The sequence below is a fragment of the Botryllus schlosseri genome, chromosome 4 (assembly GCF_051294905.1).
Source record: "Botryllus schlosseri isolate E-star chromosome 4, Bs_hap1, whole genome shotgun sequence".
In the NCBI taxonomy this organism is placed as follows: domain Eukaryota; kingdom Metazoa; phylum Chordata; class Ascidiacea; order Stolidobranchia; family Styelidae; genus Botryllus; species Botryllus schlosseri.
This window is the reverse complement of record NC_137239.1, coordinates 23,474,494-23,496,346: the sequence shown is the minus strand read 5'-3', so window position 1 is coordinate 23,496,346 and position 21,853 is coordinate 23,474,494. Positions and strand designations below refer to the sequence as shown.

At 43.1% G+C, this 21,853-nt stretch overlaps 1 protein-coding gene across 1 annotated transcript; it reads left to right on the top strand.

The window, feature by feature from the left end:
* The first annotated feature begins 7 nt into the window (after window positions 1-7).
* Window positions 8-17,761, top strand: LOC145437491 (kelch-like protein 18). Its single transcript, XM_080314751.1, has 11 exons — window positions 8-141; window positions 497-640; window positions 2,081-2,230; window positions 5,071-5,274; window positions 6,863-7,039; window positions 10,000-10,166; window positions 10,227-10,398; window positions 12,316-12,440; window positions 14,257-14,500; window positions 15,294-15,409; window positions 17,317-17,761. The coding sequence occupies exons 1-11, from the start codon at window positions 34-36 to the stop codon at window positions 17,438-17,440; spliced, it is 1,731 nt and encodes a 576-aa protein (XP_080170877.1). The 5' UTR covers window positions 8-33; the 3' UTR covers window positions 17,441-17,761.
* Window positions 17,762-21,853: the final 4,092 nt, after the last annotated feature.

Sequence of the window (21,853 nt, the reverse complement as noted above, 5' to 3'; positions counted from 1 at the left end):
AAGACAGCAAAGAGATCTAGGCGCAATATTATAATGGCCCTTGATCTATCGGAGCTGATGGATTTTGAGCCGGAAGAGACCTTCGATACTGATGGATTCGGGAGTTCTCTATTATCTGTATTTCAACGCATCAGAATGGAGGTAAGGAAATTTGCTGGTCTTTGTTGAATTGTAAAATTTGATGTTGCGTACTTGGTACTTCTGTTTTGAGCTAGTCGCAAGCCTTCTCGTGGTTGTGTTTCAAAATTAAATAGGTATTTTTTCCTTTAAAGCTATTTTTGGACAATCTTCGCGCTCAATTGTTGCCAACATGAATGTTAATAGTATCGTACAGATTGTCTAATTTTTTCCAACTAGTAGGACCTACCTAGTTTCGTGCTCTGTTTATACCTATATCTGCTGATTGCATCCTGCTTGGTCGCTACAAGTGAACATGCTATTCTTGGGATCTTGTCGAAATATTTTATCAAGTATTAACTTATTCTCTTTTTTCAAGGGGAAAATGTGTGACGTCATTCTGAAATTAGATGGTTGTCAATTTTCCGCTCATCGGATTATACTTGCCGGCTGCATTCCATACTTCAACACCATGTTCACGACGGATATGGCCGAGGCTAACATGCCAGTTATCTGTATGCAAGTGAGTGCAACTAGACTAACAAGCGTGCGGTTTATTTTGAACTGCTTAATTGACGGTCTCTTAGGAAATTGACTGTTGTAGGTATCATCAAAGTTTTTTGAAATTAACTTGGGCGCGATTTATTTTTCCTATGTTCAGCTTTCTCCAATGACGTGGAATTATGTTGCTTTGTAGAATACCACCGTGTTTTTAGACTATGCCCTTGTAGTCTGTTACATTTTAATATAACTGCTCTCTGTAGGTGGCAATTTGTTGGTTGACAGAATGTGTCTTTGTCCGCAGTTGCAAGTATCAAATATGGCGACACCACTTTTGTTGCACTGGTTAACCTTTTTCAAATTACTATAGTGTGGTTATATTGTTGGAAACTAAAATTTTCTTATAAAAGAAGGCAGAAGCATATGCTTTCATGCTGCCAATGCAGTGGCATGTAATTATTAGTAATGAAGTTGAGCGAGGAGACACAATTTTGCCAAAATATTGCCTGAAGTAACGATTTCAGAGACCTACATAGTGTAAACGATAAATTGTTTTTTTTAAAGATTATTCTTACCATACGCGTTCACTTATAGGTGTGATATTCTGATTTTGTTTGTCATCAAGTCAAAAGATTTCTCACTTCTATAGTTTTGAGTCTAGTCAAGTCAATGTCGGGAGGCAGAGGGGCAAGTCTGAGTCATAGTGTTGAGACTCAAGTCGTGTTCAACTGATATTGCACGCGTCGCAATATAATATTCTGATTTTCCTTACTCTTCAGAGTTTCTGACCCCATTTTCCACAATCCACATACCAGTACTGATGGACGAAATACCAACATTGTGGTAACTTCACTATACTTCAAATGTACATTAAAATGCCTTTTTTGGTTGCCCTAGCCTCGAGTCAAATTCTTGTGCACAGCCCTATTGGTTGAATCGTTCAAGGATTTTCAATCACTGATCAGTAGGGCAAGTTTTTGTTGCAGTTAAATCCGCGGAAAGTTGCATGTATTTATTTATTTTTGACAAAAGTTGCACTAAAAGACCACATTTGCTCGGTTGACTAAATAAAGGTCAATTTACCGGCTCAGCTCACGAAATACCCGTACTTCGGTGGTGATTTACGGTGTTTCAGTCGAATTTGGCCGTTTATTTCACTAAAACCGAAAATACTTTCGTGAAAAATCGAAAAAGTTGCAAAAAGTTGCATGAAAAAAATGGACAAAAGTTGCACTATGAGATTCCTTCAAACAGCTTAAAACAGCATTCTACATATCTTACGAGTATTTAGGAAGCTGCGGAAGCTGTAAAAAAAAGTTGCAAAAACTTGCCCTACTGATCAGTTATTCACCAAAGCAGGCATGTTATCCATCATGAGTTTTGATTAAAATATTGCTTGTTCTAGTTCTGTTTTTTAATGTCCTTCTGCTGCCCATTTCAACGTGAAGTACCTTATTGACAGGGAATGGACGAGACCGCGTTAGAAGCAATTGTGAACTATGCATATTCTGGACGGATTACCTTGAATATCAACAACGTGCAAAATATACTCGTGGGTGCAAACTTTCTCCAGCTGCAGGAAGTGAAGGCTTATTGTTGCGAATTTATCAAGGTAGGATATCGTGTGAGAATGGTTTGGGCTGGACATCGGATATCCTTGCGAATGCAGCACGGTCGTGTACCAATTTTAAAGGGGCACTGCAGTCTAAAAATGATGTGGTCTCAAATTGAAGGGCAAAACGAAATGAAAATTTTGGCCGCAGCCGTTTTCTTCAGAACGCCGCTGTAATGGAGCTGCAATTTATTGAAATTTCGATAGCAACTTCATGCTCCAGCGGTCACGCAGAGATCGAACTTTATATCGTTATCAGCCGATGTTATGAAGGAACTATGTCGTACACGGTAAGGTGATTTAGATACCGCGTTCATCGGAAGATGTTCAGTGAGGAGATTTATGTCAAAATCGGGCCTAGTGCATTCTATTTCTTTAGGACATCGGGCGTGTACGACATATTTCCTTCATAGCATCGGCTGACGACGATTTAAAATTCGATCTCTGTGTGTCTGCTTGAGCGTGAAGTTGCTATCGAAATTTCAATTAATTGCAGCTCCATTACGGTGGCGTTCTGAAGAAAACGGCTGCGGCCAAAATTTTCATTTTGTTTTGCCCTTCAATTTGAGACCACATCATTTTCAGAATGCAGTGCCCCTTTAACCACTGGATTGTCTCTCCAGATATTGTTTTGTCGAGGCATACTTGTAGTGTGATATGAAAATGGAAAATTGATAGTATCATGCTGCTGCCAGAGGCTTACCCTCTTTCGTTTAAACTCGATGAAATGTTTCGCGTAAGACGTGAAATCAGGAATCTGCTCAACCGTACCAGTCTAATATAGTGATGTAAATGTGTTCTTGTTCTCCGGTACCGGTAATCTTGAAGGCGTTAGCCTCAGATTGCCATTTGACGGTCTCAAGTTTTCGTGACTATACCCCCCCCATTTGTTAGTGACACTGTGGCAAGCCATAAAGCATCAAGATTATATTCCATACACACTTTCGTAAATTGAATGCTCATTTTTGTACCCTGCCCAACTTATGAAAGCTAGACAATTTTCATTCGAAATACACAATTTTCATTCGAAATACAGTCTGATTTCAAGTGCTGCCAACAGTGAAAGTAGTAAACATCTTCTGAACAACCTATTCTAAGCATGAGTAGCGTGACGCTACCCGTCAACAACATTCCGTGACGATTAGGGTTGTCCATAATTTGGAAAATCTTACAAATCCTCGGTTGTAATGTCTTATTCGATAGATTATTGATAAAAGACGACACTGAGCCTGAAAGAAGCTCACAGAAAGGCCGTTAAGATTTCGTGCAAAGCGTTTGAAAGTAGCTGCCGAAGAATGGGCGTGCTACCGACCATAGAACGGCGAGAAGACTAGTAATCAAGAATCCACGGCTCTTGATTGGATAATCGGCTATGCTTCAATGACCACGTCAGCAGCAGCTTGCTTATTAGGTGAACAAGGAGTCTACTACTGGCGGCGATTCTGAAAGCGCATTGTATATAGGTTGACAGATAATGATTTAGGATTGATTAAGGGTATGTTGAGGTACGAAATACATGATGAACAAATAACAGCTGCTTCACAAAAACGTCTAAAGCATGACTGCTTTATTGTGAAAGAAACCGCCGTAGCCGATATGCCTTGTTTTCAACGAGGGAAAGCATAGGCGCTTATGCAAGTGGCGACGGATTCCTAGTTTCAGAAATAATATATCATTATTGAATACAAAGATAAAGCTTAACAATGACACTATAGTTTGTGTGATCTCATTGGGCTCAGGTTGTAGTACATAGTTGAAGTTTTGAAAGCTCTAAGGGTCGGCTAAATCAGCGGGTTATGCTTGGCGCTTGTCAGATGCTTGCATCAAACTGCATTCACTTGCAAGTGTTGTCAGAGTCCTTGATGATGACGCAGAAAAGAGGCGTAAAAGTAAGCACATAATATGCTGGATATGATATGTCAAATTCCTTAATAATCGTGCAGAAAAGGGCTGTAAAGGTAAACACAGACAATGCTGCATAGTGCATAGTATCCAGCATAGTTTACATATCATATCAAGCAGGGCCTGTGCTTGCATTTAAACCTCGTTTCTGCGACATCATTGGGAACTTTGAAAACATTTACGAGTGAATTCAATTTGCTGCAAACATCTGATGAGTGCTAAGCCTAACCGTCTGATTCAGCCGATCGCTAGAGCATTCAAAACTTCAACTATGTACTGCAACCTGAGCCCAATAAGATCACCTAACTTATAGTGTCATTGTTAAGCTTTATCTTTGTATTCAATAATGATATATTATTTCTGAAACTAGGAATCCGTCGCCACTTGCATAAGCGCCTATGCTTTCCCTCGTTGAAAACAAGACATATAGGCTACGGCGGTTTCTTTCACAATAAAGCAGTTATGCTTTAGACGTTTTTGTGAAGCAGCTGTTATTTGTTCATCATGTATTTCGTACCTCAACATACCCTTAATCAATCCTAAATCATCATCTGTCAACCTATATACAATGCGCTTTCAGAATCGCCGCCAGTAGCAGACTCCTTGTTCACCTAGTCAGCAAGCTGCTGCTGACGTGGTCATTGAAGCATAGCCGATTATCCAATCAAGAGCCGTGGTTTCTTGATTACTAGTCTTCTCGCCGTTCTATGGTCGGTGGCACGCCCATTCTTCGGCAGCTACTTTCAAACGCTTTGCACGAAATCTTAACGGCCTTTCTGTGAGCTTCTTTCAGGCTCAGTGTCGTTTTTTATCAATAATCTATCGAATAAGACATTACAACCGAGGATTTGTAAGATTTTCCAAATTATGGACAACCCTAGTGACGATATATATTTGCAATGGAACTAGTCTTTCATGCCGTTGCGTTCCTTGCTCAGAAACGAATGCAGCCGTCAAACTCGATAAGCGTGCGACAGTTCGCGGACGCCCTGATGTGCTCGACCTTGGTCGAAAAAGCCAACAGTTTCATCGATCAGAAATTTTTGGAAGTGGTCAAGTCGCCGGAATATGTGCAGCTCGCGTTGTCGGAAGTTATTGACTTGCTGTCGCGAAACGAGATAAACGTGTCGTCCGAAGAGCAGGTTTGTTTGTCTTTCGGTTCATGTTTGTAACGATTCTACCGCATTGTTAAATCCGGAGTAGAAGCTACCGTAATTTTCCATGTAAAATGCGCAAAATTTTCCCGATTGTTTGGCCTAAAATCAGGGGTGCGTATTATGCATGGGTACAACAAGCCTTGAAAAAAATCTCCCCCGAAACATAGCTTGAAATCACCCTTTCTTCATGTTTGTTTTAATCGAGCAACACATTCAGCCATCATGCCCCGTAATTCGTATTATCAGTGTTACAGGCTGCCAATTAGCGAGAAGCGCGTTGCCAATTTGCATCTGCGCTGTTCTGCTGTACAACAGTACGCAAGCGAAATTAGGTCACTGGATTGCTTCACCCGCACGCAGCAATTCTCGCGAATTTATCGCGTCAACTACAGGCCTGAACAGTCGCATTAACAGGACGCCGTGTGCGCAAGACGTAATCGCTGGCCTACACACTAAAGTCGCATCTCCAACAGGCCTAGTGCGCACGACATGACCGTTTGCCTGAGCAATCGCATCTATAATAGGCCTCGTGCGCAAGATGTCGTCGCTGGCCTGAACTATCGCGTCGCGGGCCTCGCAGGCTTTGGCTGCTATCTACTATCGTTTGAGACAATGCCGTTAAGTGTATAATGATTAGCCCGATGGTGATGTCATGATTGTTGAACAGTGACATCGCAAAACGGAATGACATCAAATACTGAAACATAACTATTAATGTGCTGCGGATGCAGCGTGCGTACTCTACACGCCATTTTAAGGGTGCGTGTTATACATGGGACGCACTATATTCGGAAAATCACGGTATTCATTTGCTGTCATGATGTCCGTCCAATACACCGGAACACATTTTTGAGGACGATTTCCTTTGTAATCCGGGATTCTGGAACGTGAGGTCCACAAAACGAAGTTCTGTTCTTCTGATTTTGAAAATACCCTATGTTTTCATTCTGTAAGGTAATAATTCTACCAATTTCAGGCCGCAATTGCAGCCAAACCCCCAATAGTTTAGGCAAATTAGAAATATTCTCCGTGACGCCACGATACGGCTGCAATTCCAGCATCAGTCCCGCCTCATATGTTTTTATTTGCTGGTTACACTAAGCAGATAGCCTTGGCATACATATATTGCACAAGTGTAGTTGGGGCTGCAGCTATGTTTTTTTTCACCTCGCATACCTAAAGCAGTACATAGCACTCTCCCTGCCAGTAAAATGAGATGAGTTGCATGTCGCAGATGACATGCTTTTTCCTCTGTCGATCATCATCATATTGGGTGATTGGATTGTTAATATACATACAATGTTTTTTATAATTCTCTACTAGTTGTTGACAATTACCCCTGTCAGCCAAGAATATTCGGGTTCACTTCAATATGAATATAATATTACTCATATTGTATACTTTGTATTGTATTTTTTCGATTTTTCTCGTAATAACTTTCTATCGGTTGTTTATTGGTAGGCCTATACGACTAAAAAGTCTTTTTCCGTCAACAATTTGCTCCAATTATCATCATTACGAGGCTATTATAGTATTATGTCATGGAATGTCACAAGAGTCTTTGTTCTTTCAGGTGTTTTTTGCCGCGGTCGCATGGATCAAACACAAGCCGGCGGAGAGGACCTGCCACATGAAGCAGCTCTTGCAACACATCCGGCTTCCCTTGCTGCGGCCGCAGTTTTTAACCGACGTGGTTCAGATGCACCCGACTGTGAAGACGTGTCTCAAGTGTAGAGATCTCGTGGACAAGGTACGTTCGCTGGCAGTATTTCTTCTCTGTCAGACCCCGGTGTCCTTATATGTCAGATGCGGCTGTAGGCCTAGTCCAGTTGTTCCCAACCGGCAGGGAATCGGGGGATTTTTCTGGTGTGGAAGTAAATGCATACAGTATATGTATACATAGGGACTAGGTACCGAGGCATACCACCATGATTGCATACCAGTTCATTGCGCGGGACTGCATCCGTCGCTAATATTATGGCGAGTTCACAAAAACTCATTTTGAATTCTGGATAACCAATATTGAGGTCACAAACACGTTTAGAGCGAGCAGTTTCGCGGCCATTTGTACCGTTTTTATGAATGCCAATGGCATTGCTTTTATTCTTATGGCGTGTGGTTAATATTTTCAACAACATTCACGAACACTAGCAGTGCTGGACTGCTAAACGATTTTTGTATTGTCAGCATTTTAGCAAACAAATGCCGAGTACGAGTGAGTCAATACTGAGCATTAAATTGTGTTGATGTGATGCATTCATGAAAGCTGTTCATAAACAGTCTGTTCAGTAACAAACCATGTGCGTTAATGGTGATGTAGTTAGTTCCTAATACCAGAGATGCCAATAATGTGAGATGTTGGTCAGGTATCATCTGAAACAGGGCTGGCCAACCTTTTCGGCCAAAGGGCCACATTCAATTGATGAACTTTTGCGCGGGCCGCTATCCGCGCGAAGCGCGAAAAAATTTTGAAGTTCATAGGTCAATAATATTGTCACTTGACTATATTGCGGGCCTGCTATATATCGCTGGGCTAAGTTTGCGAGGACTGGGCTATTCGGCGCATGGACACATCGATATCGAAAGCTGTGACCAACATGCGTCAATCATTTCGTGCCTAGGTTTCACGGTGGACGGTCTTACTGCGAGCGCAAACGCAAGGTCGCATATGTTGAACGTAATCGTAATCGCGAATATAGTCAGACTCAATCTGATACATTAGGTGTTCTTCCATTTTCACAAAAGGGCAACAATATTAAAAACAATAAATCGAGTGACAACATATTGCGCTAAGCTTGTAGAAAATTGATAAATCTATCGCAAATTATTCTGATTTATTGTAGTGTACGAAGATGTACCAATATGTGAATGGCCGATGGATCTGTCAATGCGTCGGAACTGATATTTTAGTTATCACATCTCAAGTATTGCGGCCAGACTAATCAAATTTTTGGTTGGCCTTGCAAGCTCAAAATCTGTGCAATCCATTTTTGATGATATTAGAAATTTCGGAAATTACCTCGCGGGCCACCCAAAACCTTCTCGCGGGCCACATGTGGCCCGCGGGCCACGGGTTGGCCGGCCCTGATCTGAAACCTCGTTACGTTTATGGATGCAATTTGTCTAATACCGGGTGACGCCAGATTCTTGATTTTAGAATTTTTTAACTTTAATTGGTTCGAATTAAGCAAGGGCGGTTTGTGTCATTCCAACGAGTGAAATCAGTGGCGTATCCAGGGGGGGGTTTTAGGGGGTCGGAACCCCCCCCTTTTCAAAATCCTAAAAATTGATGTAAAATATAGCCTCTAGTATTTGCTAATTTATTAGTTTAACATATTCATTTTTACGTATGAGAAGGCGAATATGGCGTGTTAATGTTATTTAAGGGGACTAAAACCCCTAGCAAATCTTGGAATCATGCGCCGAATTAGTCGAAAGGATAAAATAGGTCGTTATATTTCGCTAATTCCATACGAATTCTGCGCTTGTTCAGCTACATTTCAGCGGTAGTTGCTGACGTTCTCAACTTTCTTCCCTCGATTTCTCTCTCGCCTTGCTAAAACGAGAGACGCATTTTAGGAAAATCTAATCTAATTGGCCGACGCGATACGTAATTGCAAAGACGAAGTTGTCGGCAATCCACATCGCCCGCGAATTCGCTGCGCCTGCTCGCCTCGAAATCCTAATTAAGAATTGCACGGCGTGTTGATTGATCAGCGAGACGCAGACACGGCGGCACCGGTACGACAATGCTATTCTCAAATCCACATTGTCTTCGCGATTATGTGCGAGAAATGGTCTACGATTGACATTCACATTTCAAAATACAAGCCTAGCAATCCACGTTCCCGATTATTAGGTGGCTTGCTGGCGTCCAAATACAGGCCTGTGTTGTCGCTGAACGGGAGAATTGAGTAGGCCTAGTAGTAAAGTCAACCTAATTATATCGGCTGACTAGTTTCTCTGTCGATCAAGTTATTATCCCAGTGTGTACTCTGTATTAATTGACTGACTTGCGTATTTGCAATTAAAGTCGAATTACCTTCGCGCGTACTACACGCTCAGCCGTAAGGCTAGTAAAGCCATCGAAAAGCACACTTTCGTGTACGACGTACACTGTTCACACCACACCTCTCTGTGGCGATTGCGATCGCCCTCGTTTATGCTACCGCCTTATTCCGCGCTTGTTCGTCCGCTGCGATACTACCGACCGTGCGCATAATATCGTCAAAACCCAACAAAATCGCGCATCTCTGGCCGGAACTAGGCGCTTGGAGACGGGCGGCGTTTGCTGGCTCATGACTAAATGTGAGCAATTACGAATTTCTTTCAATCATACCGTAAAAGAAACGCGATTTTCAGGCAATGTCTGTATCATATTCGTACATCTCCCACTCACCGCAAATCTCTTTTTATTATTAAACTATACAATATCGTAAATATTCGCCATGGCGTGGAGACGAGTAATTGTAATGATGACGTCATAATAGCCTATTTCGTAACGCAAAACCCCCCCCCCCTTTTTCGCGCTCTGGATACGCGCCTGAGTGAAATAGTCGCTAAAACTAGGCGAAATAGCATCGCACATCACGGTAACTGAATTTTACTAATACCGCTTACATAAAGAAGTTGCGGTAGCGTTGGTAGTGGTTATATGAGACGGTAGTAAGACTTCTGTACTGAGCAACCTCCTTTTTCTTATGTGCTCAGGCGAAAGACTACCACCTGATGCCTGAACGCAGATCCGCGTTTCCCATCGATATGATACGCCCCCGATGCTGCACTGACGTGGAAGCCATGATCTACGCCGTCGGCGGCCTGACTTCGGGCGGCGAGGCTGTGAGCTCGGTGGAAAGATACGACCCCGTCGTCAGAAGGTCATGTCCGAACGAGTTTAAGCCCGGTTCCTACCCCGTTATCTAATTTTTGTCGTACAGATGGGTTTCCGTGTCTTCGATGATAGTGAAGAGAAGCAGGGTCGGCGTGGCCTCGCTTGACGGACGCCTGTACGCCATTGGGGGATACGATGGGCGGGACAGGTTGAACGCGGCGGAGATGTACTTGCCGGACCAGGACGTGTGGAAGCCGATAAAGTCCATGAATATGAAGGTGCGCGAGATTGAATCAGTTCAAATGCAGGAAGCACTTTTACGGTTGACGCCAGTGATTCTCGACATTTTTCAACTTGATTATTATCGGTGAATCTTTGAAATTATCCTAAAATGTAGCAACGTAAGTTGACGGAAATATTGGAAACTTCAATTTGGTGAGGAATCAGCTGCTGATGTTGCACAAGTGTTTCTGATAGGCGAAGTCCTGTTATTTACCACAAACTTGATTTTGATTGTGCAGTTCCTTTCGAAAAAACCGCGACCTTGCTAGGCCTGCTTGCCTCTATTATACTGCCCAACATCGATATATTGCACTGTCAAAAGTGTAGACAAGGGAGTGGAAACTTTGTCCTCTCCACCCCCTTTTAAAATCCACTATTGCTCCTCTCGGAGAGAGTAATCTGCTTATCCCTTATTCTAAATGCATTCACATATTGTTACACACTGCTTTAATTAACTGAATCCTTTTGATTATCCATTCATCATACTGGATTAGGTCCTATGATGGGTAGGGTATCCCACTAGCACACTTGGCTCATTCAGTCACCAATGGAGGCTCGGAAATTTGGTTTGCAATTCTAAATCCTTATTTTAATAAACCTTAACTGGCATATGTTCAAGCTTATAGAGACGTTACACTAACAAAATTATCTGATCCTTTCTGTGTTGGCGTTTGTACGTAGATTTAACCCGATTAATCAATGATGATAATTTAGAACTTAGTCTTTATGCAAAATATCTCTCCTCTCCCGTCTTTTCTCTTGACTGGCTATGCTCCTGGCTCAAAGGGGCACTGCACTCTGAAAATGATGTGGTCTCTAATTGAAGGGCAAAACGGAATGAAAATTTTGGCCGCAGCCGTTTTCTTCAGAACGCCACCGTAATGGAGCTGCAATTTATTGAAATTTCCACAGCAACTTCACGCTCCAGCGATCACGCAGAGATGGAACTTTATATAGTTGTCAGCCGATGCTATGAAGGAAATATGTCTTCCGTTGTACGTGTATACTAAGGTGGTTTAGATACCGCGTTTAACGGAAGATGTTCAGTCAGCAGATTTGTGTCAAAATCGGGCCTAGTGTATTCTATTTCTCTAAGCGTGTGCGACATATTTCCTTCATAACATCGGCTGACAACGGTATGAAGATCGATCTCTGCGTGACTGCTGCTGGAGCATGAAGTTGCTGTGGGAATTTCAATAAATCGCAGCTCCGTTACGGTGGCGTTCTGAAGAAAATGGCTGCGGCCAAAGACTTTTTTTCGTTTTGCCCTTCAATTTGAGACCACATCATTTTTAGAGTGCAGTGCCTCTTTAAGTCGAAAGCTTTCACAATTAATTGGCATTGAGCGCGTTTTAAGCTACTTTTGAACATTTTGGAATAACTCTAACTGTATTGTGACATGCCTATCTATACGCCATGTCTACAATAAACCGTGGATTTAAGTTATGACACTATGCAGAAACATATGTCAAAAATATATATATATATATATGTATTTCTATTTAAAATTTGCTGTTTCATTCCTCAAATTAGGGGACGAGTGTCCCAGCTTCGTGCGCTTTGCAAAGAGATAGCAGCACGTTCAGTGTACCGGCAGAAAATATTACATTTCACGGTAGCAGCGGCAATGAGGTTTTTGTTGAGCATATCACGGTGAAGAAGTCTTGTCAGAAATCCTGGCATTTCAACTCGGTAATTCGAACACGTCAATGGCTCCGTAACAACAGGTACCGGGCATGCACCGGTCGGATTATTTCTTGCCGCGTCCTGACATGGAAAAAAGGCAGTTGTCACTAATGATATCGTCTCGTGGCTGTAACAGTCGAATCGTGGCCATCCCTAATTCAAAACCAAGTGTTGGTCCTTGAAACGGGCCGGCGCCTGTGACGCTCATTTTGCCCCGTCGCTTTCAGAGGAGTGCTCTCGGCTGCGTTTCGCTGGACGGACGTGTTTATGTTTGCGGCGGTTACGACGGCGTTTCCTCGCAGAGCTCGTGCGAAGTTTACAGTCAGGAAACCGACACGTGGAAGATGATAGAGTGAGTTACCAGTTATAGGATTTTGAACCCTTTCGACTTACTCTCCTGTGCTCTTTACTCACTTGGAAATCGCTGTTTCTACTTGTGCTCGCGTAGAAATTTCTGTAGGTAACTGCTGCTCGCGGCTGCGACCAAACCACAAGGTTCCGAGTCAGATCGGGTACCGAGTATCGAGTCCAAGTCGTTGAGTTCACTGCTCAGTTTCGAGCAGGGTTGTAACCAAGTCGCAAGGTTCCGAGTCACAAGTCAATCTCACTTTTATAGTTTTGACTCGAGTCAAGTCGAGTCATCTTCAATTCTCGTCAAGTCCGATTCCAATAGGCATGCGACATACCTGGAGCTCCGTTTGGCATAAGCGTCAATTGTGCTATTTAGAACAAATCGCAATATATTTCCGTTTACGACATTACCTACTGCCGCATATGTGCGCGCGGCAATCTTCGCTGGCCTGATTTATCGCGTCTCTAGCAAGCCTAGTTCCGCTGGCTTGAAAATTCGCATCTGCAATAGGCCCGGTGCGCACTATACCATTGCTGGCCTGCACAATCGCATCTGCATTAGCTTGTTGCGCACGATATCATCTCTGGCCTCCACAATCGCAGCTGCAATAGGCCTGGTACGAAAGATATCATCGCTGGCCAACTATCGCGTCTAGGGCCTAGCATGTGTTGGCTCCTATCTCTTGATGGCTTGGAGTCAATGGGGTTAAGTGTATGCTGATTAGCGATTGTGATTGAAGAGTGACATCGCGAAACTGAATGACATCGAATGTCCGCAGACGTGTGCGATTGTGCGTGCGTGCATAATTCAATTCCACTAGTACTTGAACATAAACATCAGAAGATGTGTGTCAAAAGGCTTGAGTTATAAAAGACGAGAAAGGTTTGAACCACCTGAAATCGGTGCCATTAGAGAAAAGATTCCATAACAACTCGGACATTTTGACTTCGGCAAATCGTCGCCGAGGTTACATAATTGTTGACAAGCGGCGTCATTAATTGTTTGCGAGATTTAAAGGACTCGCTGATTGACAGCACTCCCGGACTCATTTACAAGCTTATTATACGAGTAAGTTCGTCAACACGAGGAGATTGTGTCATCGGCATTTACGCATGCACTTTACCCCAATAAATCGACGCTATATTAACCATAATTATCAATTCTGTCACATTATGACGTCATTCCTTTGTGACGTCATCGAACCCGCCTACCTAAGGGAAATTAGCGTCCGGTGCCTATGAGTCCGAGTCATAGTGTTGTGACTCGAATTCTAATCCAAGTCATTGTGTTCACTGTTCTGCATTTAGTTCTACCCACTTTTACCAACTCTTGAGTGATACTGACCGGCTCGCATTCATAATACCGCAATTTCGTTAGTCCTAGCAGTTTCTGGCGCTATTTTCCAAGTATCAACACTGATAGACGAAATACCAATAATGTGGTGACTTTACTGTTCTTCAAAGTTGCAGTGAAATGTCTGTCTTGGCCGTCCTAGTCTCTAGTCAAATGACTTGGTTTGCGTTTTAAAGGATGACTCGCGTCAAGTCGAGTCATCAAGGAATCGGGACTCGAGTCGTTACACCCCTGCTACCCGTACTGATAGACGAATTTGGTAACTTTGCTACTCTTCGAAAGCAAGACGAGTGGCCTGCCTTGGCCATCTGAGTCTCGAGTGATATGACTTGGTCAACTCGTGCTCAATGACTCGATTCGAATCACCAGAAATTCGCGACTCGAGTCATTACAACCCCGCTGCCGCTTGTACTCCAGAGATCGGCAAACATTTGTGGTTGGTTATAATTCAGATTCCGTTTAGGCCCATGCAAAAAGCACGCAGCGCCGGCGCTCTCTGCGTCTTCAACCGGTGTATCTACATGACGGGCGGCCACGACGGGCTGCAGATTTTCGACTCGATGGAATATTACGCGCCGGAAGCCCGCGAGTGGATCAGCTCGGTGCCGATGCTATCGAAACGCTGCCGTCACGGAATGGCGGCGTTGCGCGGTCGCATGTTTGTGTTTGGCGGATATGACGGTCAGAGGTTTCTGGACAGTGTCGAGGTAGGGCTGGGCCAGACTTGCACCAACCACCGACGGTAAACTCAAGTAACGTTTTTACGTGGTTCTAGTTCTAGTTGCTCAGAAAAAAATTTAGTTTTTAAACAACAATTTTGATACCAGTGTTCTGTTGGCAATATTCTTGCAGTCATTGCTGGCTCATATTTTTTAGGAGTCCGCGCCCGCTCACCAACTCACTGCGCGGCCCCTTGTACAACAGTGCGTAACGACTAAAAAAAAGTAGTCACTTCGGATTTTTTGTGCCCGACTTCGATTTTCTGTGCGCAGAGACCGTGTCAGCCAAGGTTGTAACCAAGTCTTAAGGCTCCGAGTCACAAGTCAATCTCGGTTTTATAGCTTTGACTCGAGTCCAAGTCATTGTTGACTGCTCAGTTTCCAGTCTTATTGAACTCACCTTTTATAACTCTGTTTGGTGATATCGAATGGTTCGCATTTATCATATACTAATTTCTCTTACTTTTACCAGTTTCTGGTCGCATTTTCAAGTACCAGTAACAAAATAGACAAAATCCCAATAGTGTGGTTACTTTACTATTCTTCAAAATTACGATGAAATGTCGGTCTTGGCCGTCTGAGGCTCGATACATATGACTTGGTTCGAGTCATGCGCAATGACTCGAGTCCAAGTCGAGTCAATACACAAATTGACTCGAGTCGAGTCATTCCTGATTTTATCTTTCATTTGAGAACACGTTATATTTTGAGCGAACTGCCCCTTCATAATTTCGTGTTTGAATTTTTGAGATAATTAATATATTCGCTCTTATCTTGACAGCTGTTCGACCCTGTCATAACGCAGTGGTGCCGCGTGGCTCCCATGAGCCTGCGTAGAAGCCGGGTCAGCGTCACTACCAGCGGTGGCAGAATTTACGTCGTCGGGGGCTATGACGGGTGAGTTTCGGCGAGGCAGATCGTGAATCCTAATGACAAAGTTGTAGCTAATAGATACTGAAGGTTAGAGGTCAAAGTAGTCTTCGTTGTTACTGAATCTGAGGTAGAAGTAACTTAAATGTCCAGTACAGTAGAAGGTAGATCCTCGTTCGACCTCAACTGATAGGCTTAAGTAACTTACTAACCATCAAGTGTGTGAATGATACTTAGGGCAAGTTTTTGCAACTTTTTTTCAGCATCCGGCAGCTTCCTAAATACTCGTAAGATATGTAGAATGCTGTTTGAAGTAATCTTATAGTCAGAGGTGGTCAAAGTAGTCAAGAAAGCTACTCAAGTAGAAGTAGAAGTAGTGACGAAAGAATCTAAGTACGAGTAGAAGTACTTCTTACATGAGCAACCTAAAACTACTTGAAGTAGAAGTAGAATTGACTGGCTTTCAATCTACTCAAGTAAGTAAGTAGTTGTGAAAACGATAAACGTAATTTGTTCGCATGGACTGTCAAAAGCTGCAAATAGAGCTATGCGGAAGGTGCAGAGAGCTTGATTCATATTGATGCATCCCAGGAGGTGTCAATTTTCGACAGAACAAGCAATCGTCCACATCATGGGATGTAAATGATGGTATTGATATGGAATTGCGAGACTAATCCTTTGTTTACTCGAACACCCATCTATAGAGAATATCATAGCATGGCGCCCCGCCCCCATATTATAAGGCACTAGTTCAGTCGAAGAGCAAAACGGAGAAGTTGTGTCGGATACGGCTTTAACCCTTGGCGCGGTTAGTATACGTTAATTTAAAATATGGCAGGCCGTAAAAATGTTATATATTCTATAGCTTTATTGTCGGAAAATATAAGGCATTACTACACTTGCTTTTATACTTCAACATGTATGTTCTCCAGACGAAAGAATTGAAACTATAATTAGAACTCAACGTATAATACTCGTTTTCGTACTTGAAAGAAAAATACAAATATTACTTCTAAAAAGCGCAAAATATATTTCATGTCTTTTGTCCAGAAAGTTTCAATCGTAGTCTGCTAAAAAAGTCAAAGTCCACTTTTCCAGATTAGGACACGTCATGGGCTGCTAGGTATAATAGGTAGCCTAATTGCTAGATTGCGAAACGGTAGTTTCAAACGTTATGGGAGCCATACTTACTGTGATGAAATATTTGGTATGGGCGACAACGCGGTGTCAACGGAACCACGCAACCATGTATCTAAATTATATTCAGCGATACTTTCGTTAAAACATATGTTTTTCACCCCATATCTACTGTGCGCGAAGCGCAACGAAAATTCTGGGTATTACATGACTTTTATGAAAATTGAATGCTGGTACTACGTGATAACAGCCTTGAAATTCCTTCGGCTATCTTTCTTGTTGTGGTATTAAACTACTTCTACTTGAGAAACTAAAAATAGCGAGAAGTAAGTAAGTAGTTCACAAAATATTACAAAGAAGAAGTAGCGAAAAAAGATCTACTTGACTAAGTACCAGAAGTAGAGGAAAACTACTTAAGTACCTCGAAAAAGTAGAAGTACTTCGTTACTGACCACCTCTGCTTATAGTGCAACTTTTGTCCATATTTTTCATGCAACTTTTTCGATTTCTCATGAAAGTATTTTCGATTTTGGTGAGACACACGGCCAAATTCAACTGAAACACCGTAAATCAGCACCGAAGTAACGTTTTTACGGGTATTTCGGGAGCTGACCGGAAAATCGACCTTTTTTTTAGTCAACCGAGCAAAATGTGGTCAAAATGCAACTTCGGCAACTTTTTTCGAAAATAAATGAATAAATGCAACTTTCCACGGATTTAACTGCAACAACAACTTGCCCTAATGACAATTGTTTGGTTCGAAGGAATGGCGGATGTCTTATTCTTTAATTTCACAGATCTTCCAACTTGGCATCGGTAGAAGTTTACAATCCGGACAACAACAAATGGAGGGCCGGAGATCGAATGTGGGACCACGAAGGGGGCGTAGGAGTGGGCACGTTACCCATCGAATCCATTTGAATCCCCCTCAACGATTTCAAGTGTTACTTCGATTGCAATCAACCCTTGCTCATGTATGCTACCTAGATTGTGCCGCCATTACATTGCCCCATGACTCTGTCCAATTAGGTATTATCGCTCGCGAATTTCTTCACGCTGCTTCACACCATCTGCTCGTTAGTCTTCGATTTGCTTTCAATCATTACCCAGCACGCCGTTGTATTTATGAATATCACTGTGCAATGCCGTCTTCTCTGTCGTATCTATTTATCTGAATTCGATAAGTGAGTATTTTACTTCTGTAATTATGTTTCGCATTCGTACATTTATATTCTCAAGTGACACGGTGTCGGTTTGATCTAGGGGTGGTTTGAGTGCTGTTGTGAACAGGCATGGACGCAAAGAGCGGTCGTTATCTGGTTGTTTTGTGTGCCAAGGTATCGTTACTCTACGATCTGTGGTTCCTGAGATGAGCAGAAACTGGTGGGTTGCCGGCTGTGAAATGGGAGCAACACCAAATTTTTAATGAATTTTTGGGTCTTTTGCTGGGATGTTAGAACCAAGTTTCTTTTCCGATTTCAACAAACTTTTTTCGCTCCACGCTGGTACAGATGTCGTACTTCGCTAAGTGAGGTGGATTCGGTTAGCATGGCAGTGTTGGGTCTCGCCAGGGTAAGCTAAGGAATTTGTTGACCGAACAGCAGTCCAGATATATCTGTCTTGGTACCATCCCCAATGCCGCGGGATAGTGCTTAGGACGTCGATTTGTAGGACTATTTAATCCAGTGGGGATTTCTAGCGGAAGACGAAGAGAGTGCCACACAGTCACAGTATCTTGAGAGTTGGGGCCTCCTTTCAGAAGTGCGATTTACTCCAAAGCCTATCTGACCTGGCAACTTTTCTCATCATATATATACTTGCGGCGTAGGCTATGGCCGAAAATGCTCGCACGACCCGGGTGCTTCAAAATAGATATCAGTGCGAGTCCCTTATCAATTGTCGAGACTGTGGGCTTCGCATCTTTTCGTGTCTTTGCCGACAGAGGTTTCTTTTCAGCTGTTTTCTTGTAAAATACCTTAGCATTTGCATATTGCAGAGAAAGCAAACAGGGCAGCGACTTCACGCACGCACAGGCCTCTCACACGTGAAGGGGATTGTTGTCAAACGAATAGCGACAAGTTCTTGTTATTTGGGTATTCGCAGAGTTCATTATATTACTTGCCAACTTCCCGTAACAATGTTGCAGCTGATCATGATCATTGCAAGTAACGGTTTCGGCGAAATGTTTATCAATAGTTCGATATCACGCTGCTATATCAAGTATATGCCGGACCCCAATTGTGAAACAACACCCCGCCGGCTATCCGACAGTCGCCGAGCATGTCTGCATTCAAGTCGAAATACAAGCAATTTCTTCTAAAAACTAGTCAGCCTTCAGGATCACCGGACCACGATCTAACACAGTAGTGGTTCCCAACCTTTTTCGACCCATCGCCCCCTTTTCAAGCTCAACACCAATCATCGCCCCCCAAATTTTGTGTACCGAAAAATGGGCATACAAACTGTAATCACCGCGGCGGGTTGACTAAGAAAAAGTCAACTTTTCGGCTTGATGTCGAATTTGACACTTACAAGTAAATTTTCGTGGGTTAACTAAAAATTAAAAAAAAGGTCAGCCGTTTTGACGCGTCATCGCCCCTTTCGCTATGTTCGCCCCTGTCGCCCCTTTGTCCACATTCGCCCCCCCTATCGCCCACTTTGTCATTTTCACCCCACTAGCCGATATCGCCCACGTTGGGAACCACTAATCTAACATATCGATCTCTTTATTGTCAAAAATTTCATCATTTCAATACACCACAAGGCTGAAAGATAGGAATGTTTCGAAACAATTCGGAGTAGTCTTCGAAATCAGACACTCACCTGGACTAGGCGACGTAAAAAGGAGGCGTGAACTGAACAATGAATGAAAAGTGAAAGAAGATAATATAAAAGGACAGGCGACAAAAAGACGCGGCTGTGTCAGAAGGCGAGATCGATATGAAGGTAGTGGTCCGGTAAATTTGCGGGCTGACTAGTATTACAATATGGTATTACAACATGGTCAGGACTTATTAACTCTCTCCTACATCGAAAAAAAGGCCATAAGTCTGTTTCGGAAATTGTGAATTCGAATACCGGAAACAAACTTTCAGACCCGGCGGCCATCGCGAATCACTTCAATGAATATTTTTGTAACGTAGGCCCGAATATTGCTTCTTCTATTACAAAACCTGTGTCGGCCAGGTCAGAAGTGAGATCGATATCCCAGTCAATTATGCTTGAACCTACGACCAAATACGAAGTAGAAGTAGCCATCCACAAACTGAAATCGCACAAGGCCGACGGCTATGACCAAATCCCATCATGGTTTTTAAAAATGATAAGCCTGCATATCGGTCAATATAGGGCCCATTTTTTCAACTTATGATAGAAAATGGAGTCTACCCAAGCTCTAAAAAAAGCCAGAGTAGTCCCTGTACACAAAGCTGGGGATAGAACTAATGTCACCAACTACCGTCCGATATCTGTTCTCCCATGCATCGGGATAGTATTCGAAAAGTTGCTCCTCTCCCGCCTGTCCTCATTCCTCGCCAAAATGTCTGTCATTTCCCCTCAACAATTTGGCTTCCGAAACAAACACCAAACCGCTCATGCCCTCCTAACAGTGGCCGAACAGTACTATGATATCTCAGAGAAGCGAAACATGGGATGTAGCATTTTTCTCGACCTAAAAAAAGCGTTTGACTGCGTAGATCATAAAATTCTCATCTCGAAATTGGCGCGTTACGGACTTCGGGGCCCACAACTTGAGCTCATGAAAAGTTACCTCACTGGACGCCAACAAATGGTTGCGATCTCAGACACCTTGTCCTCTCCTCACCCGGTGACCTGTGGTGTGCCCCAGGGCTCAGTACTTGGACCGGTCCTTTTCACCTTATATGTCAACGACATTTTCGAAACCTCCTCATTGAACACCACACTGTTCGCTGATGATACTCACCTCCTCTCTTCCGCATCTTCGACGGCAGAGCTGGATGCCCTGACTGGTGACCAAATGCCCAAAGTGGACGGCCCAGAACAACCTTTGCATAAACGCCTCGAAATCGCAGCTGACAGTAAATTCAAAAAATAACCTAACCGTTAATATCGCTGGTCAGCCCGTTTCCAACACAGATAATGCCAAATATCTCGGAGTTTTACTGGACTCGAACATGTCCTGGAAGAGTCATATTCAGTCCCTAGAAACTAAATTATCACCGAAGTGCGGCCTGTTCTACAGCCTTGGGCGCTTCATGCCAGCATGGGTTCTTCTGATACTCTTTAAATCCTTAATCCAATCGAAGTTACATTATGGCATCCTCTGTTGGGGGGCTGCCAGTAAAACTGCACTCGAGCCACTGCAGAAACTACAGCATGAAGTACTCCGAATCATAGCTAGGGCCCCAAAGGGTCCTGGCTGCCCATCCAATAAGTCGCTGCTGAAGAGAGTCGGCGTCCTAAACATAGAAGATATGCGGAAACTAGAAATCGCCAAGTTTATGTATCAGTTTCACTGCGGTCGTTGCCCCGAATATTTCAATGACTTCTTTACCTCTGAATCAAAAGCGCACAAGTACAACACACGCGCGTCCACGTCGTCCAAATATCATATGATCGACCGAAAAGATCATCGCTCCATCAAATATGCCGGACCTGATGTATGGAACAGTATCCCGCCGGCCATCCGACAGTCGACGAGCATGTCCACATTCAAGTCGAAATACAAGCAATTACTACTAAATAAATACAGTCCATCCTCAAGATTACCGGACCACGACTGACCTATCGATCTCGCTTCCCATGACATGCCGCCCTATTTCTTGTCGCATTCTGTTTCTATACTATCTTCTTTACTTTCATTCAGTGTGCATGCCTCCTCTTTACATCGCCTAGGCCCTAGGCCAAGGTGGGTGTCAGATTCCATAGACTACTCCTTGTCGCTTCGACATCTTCCTGTCTTTTCATTGTATCGCATTTTTGTGGTGTATTGAACTGATAAAATTGCTAATAAACCAATGATGATGATGATATAATACTAATAATATTTTCCCTTCATTCGGCCATATCTTGGCTACAGTTATGTTTGTCTCATTGCATCGAAGTTGACAAGGACCAAGATACGACCGAAAGACAATGAAAGCTTTTAGATAACGAACTCCTCTAAAACTGTGTAAAACGGACATCAACTAATCAGATTCCGCCGCGACGATTTATGCAGAGCGCCGACCTTCATGCTTTTCAACTCGTCCCGTGCGTACCAACAAATTTTGAAATTCCATACACGCCGGGGTGGGTCTTCTCCATTTTTCGCTCTCCTCTGACGTTATCGATCATGTTATCGATTGCTATGCG

Coding starts and splice junctions, on each gene's coding strand:
- LOC145437491 (XM_080314751.1), top strand. CDS start 34: ATGGCCCTTGATCTATCGGAGCTGATGGATTTTGAGCCGGAAGAGACC. Junction 10,167..10,226: donor TACGACCCCGTCGTCAGAAG/GTCATGTCCGAA, acceptor TTTGTCGTACAG/ATGGGTTTCCGTGTCTTCGA. Junction 14,501..15,293: donor GGTTTCTGGACAGTGTCGAG/GTAGGGCTGGGC, acceptor TTATCTTGACAG/CTGTTCGACCCTGTCATAAC.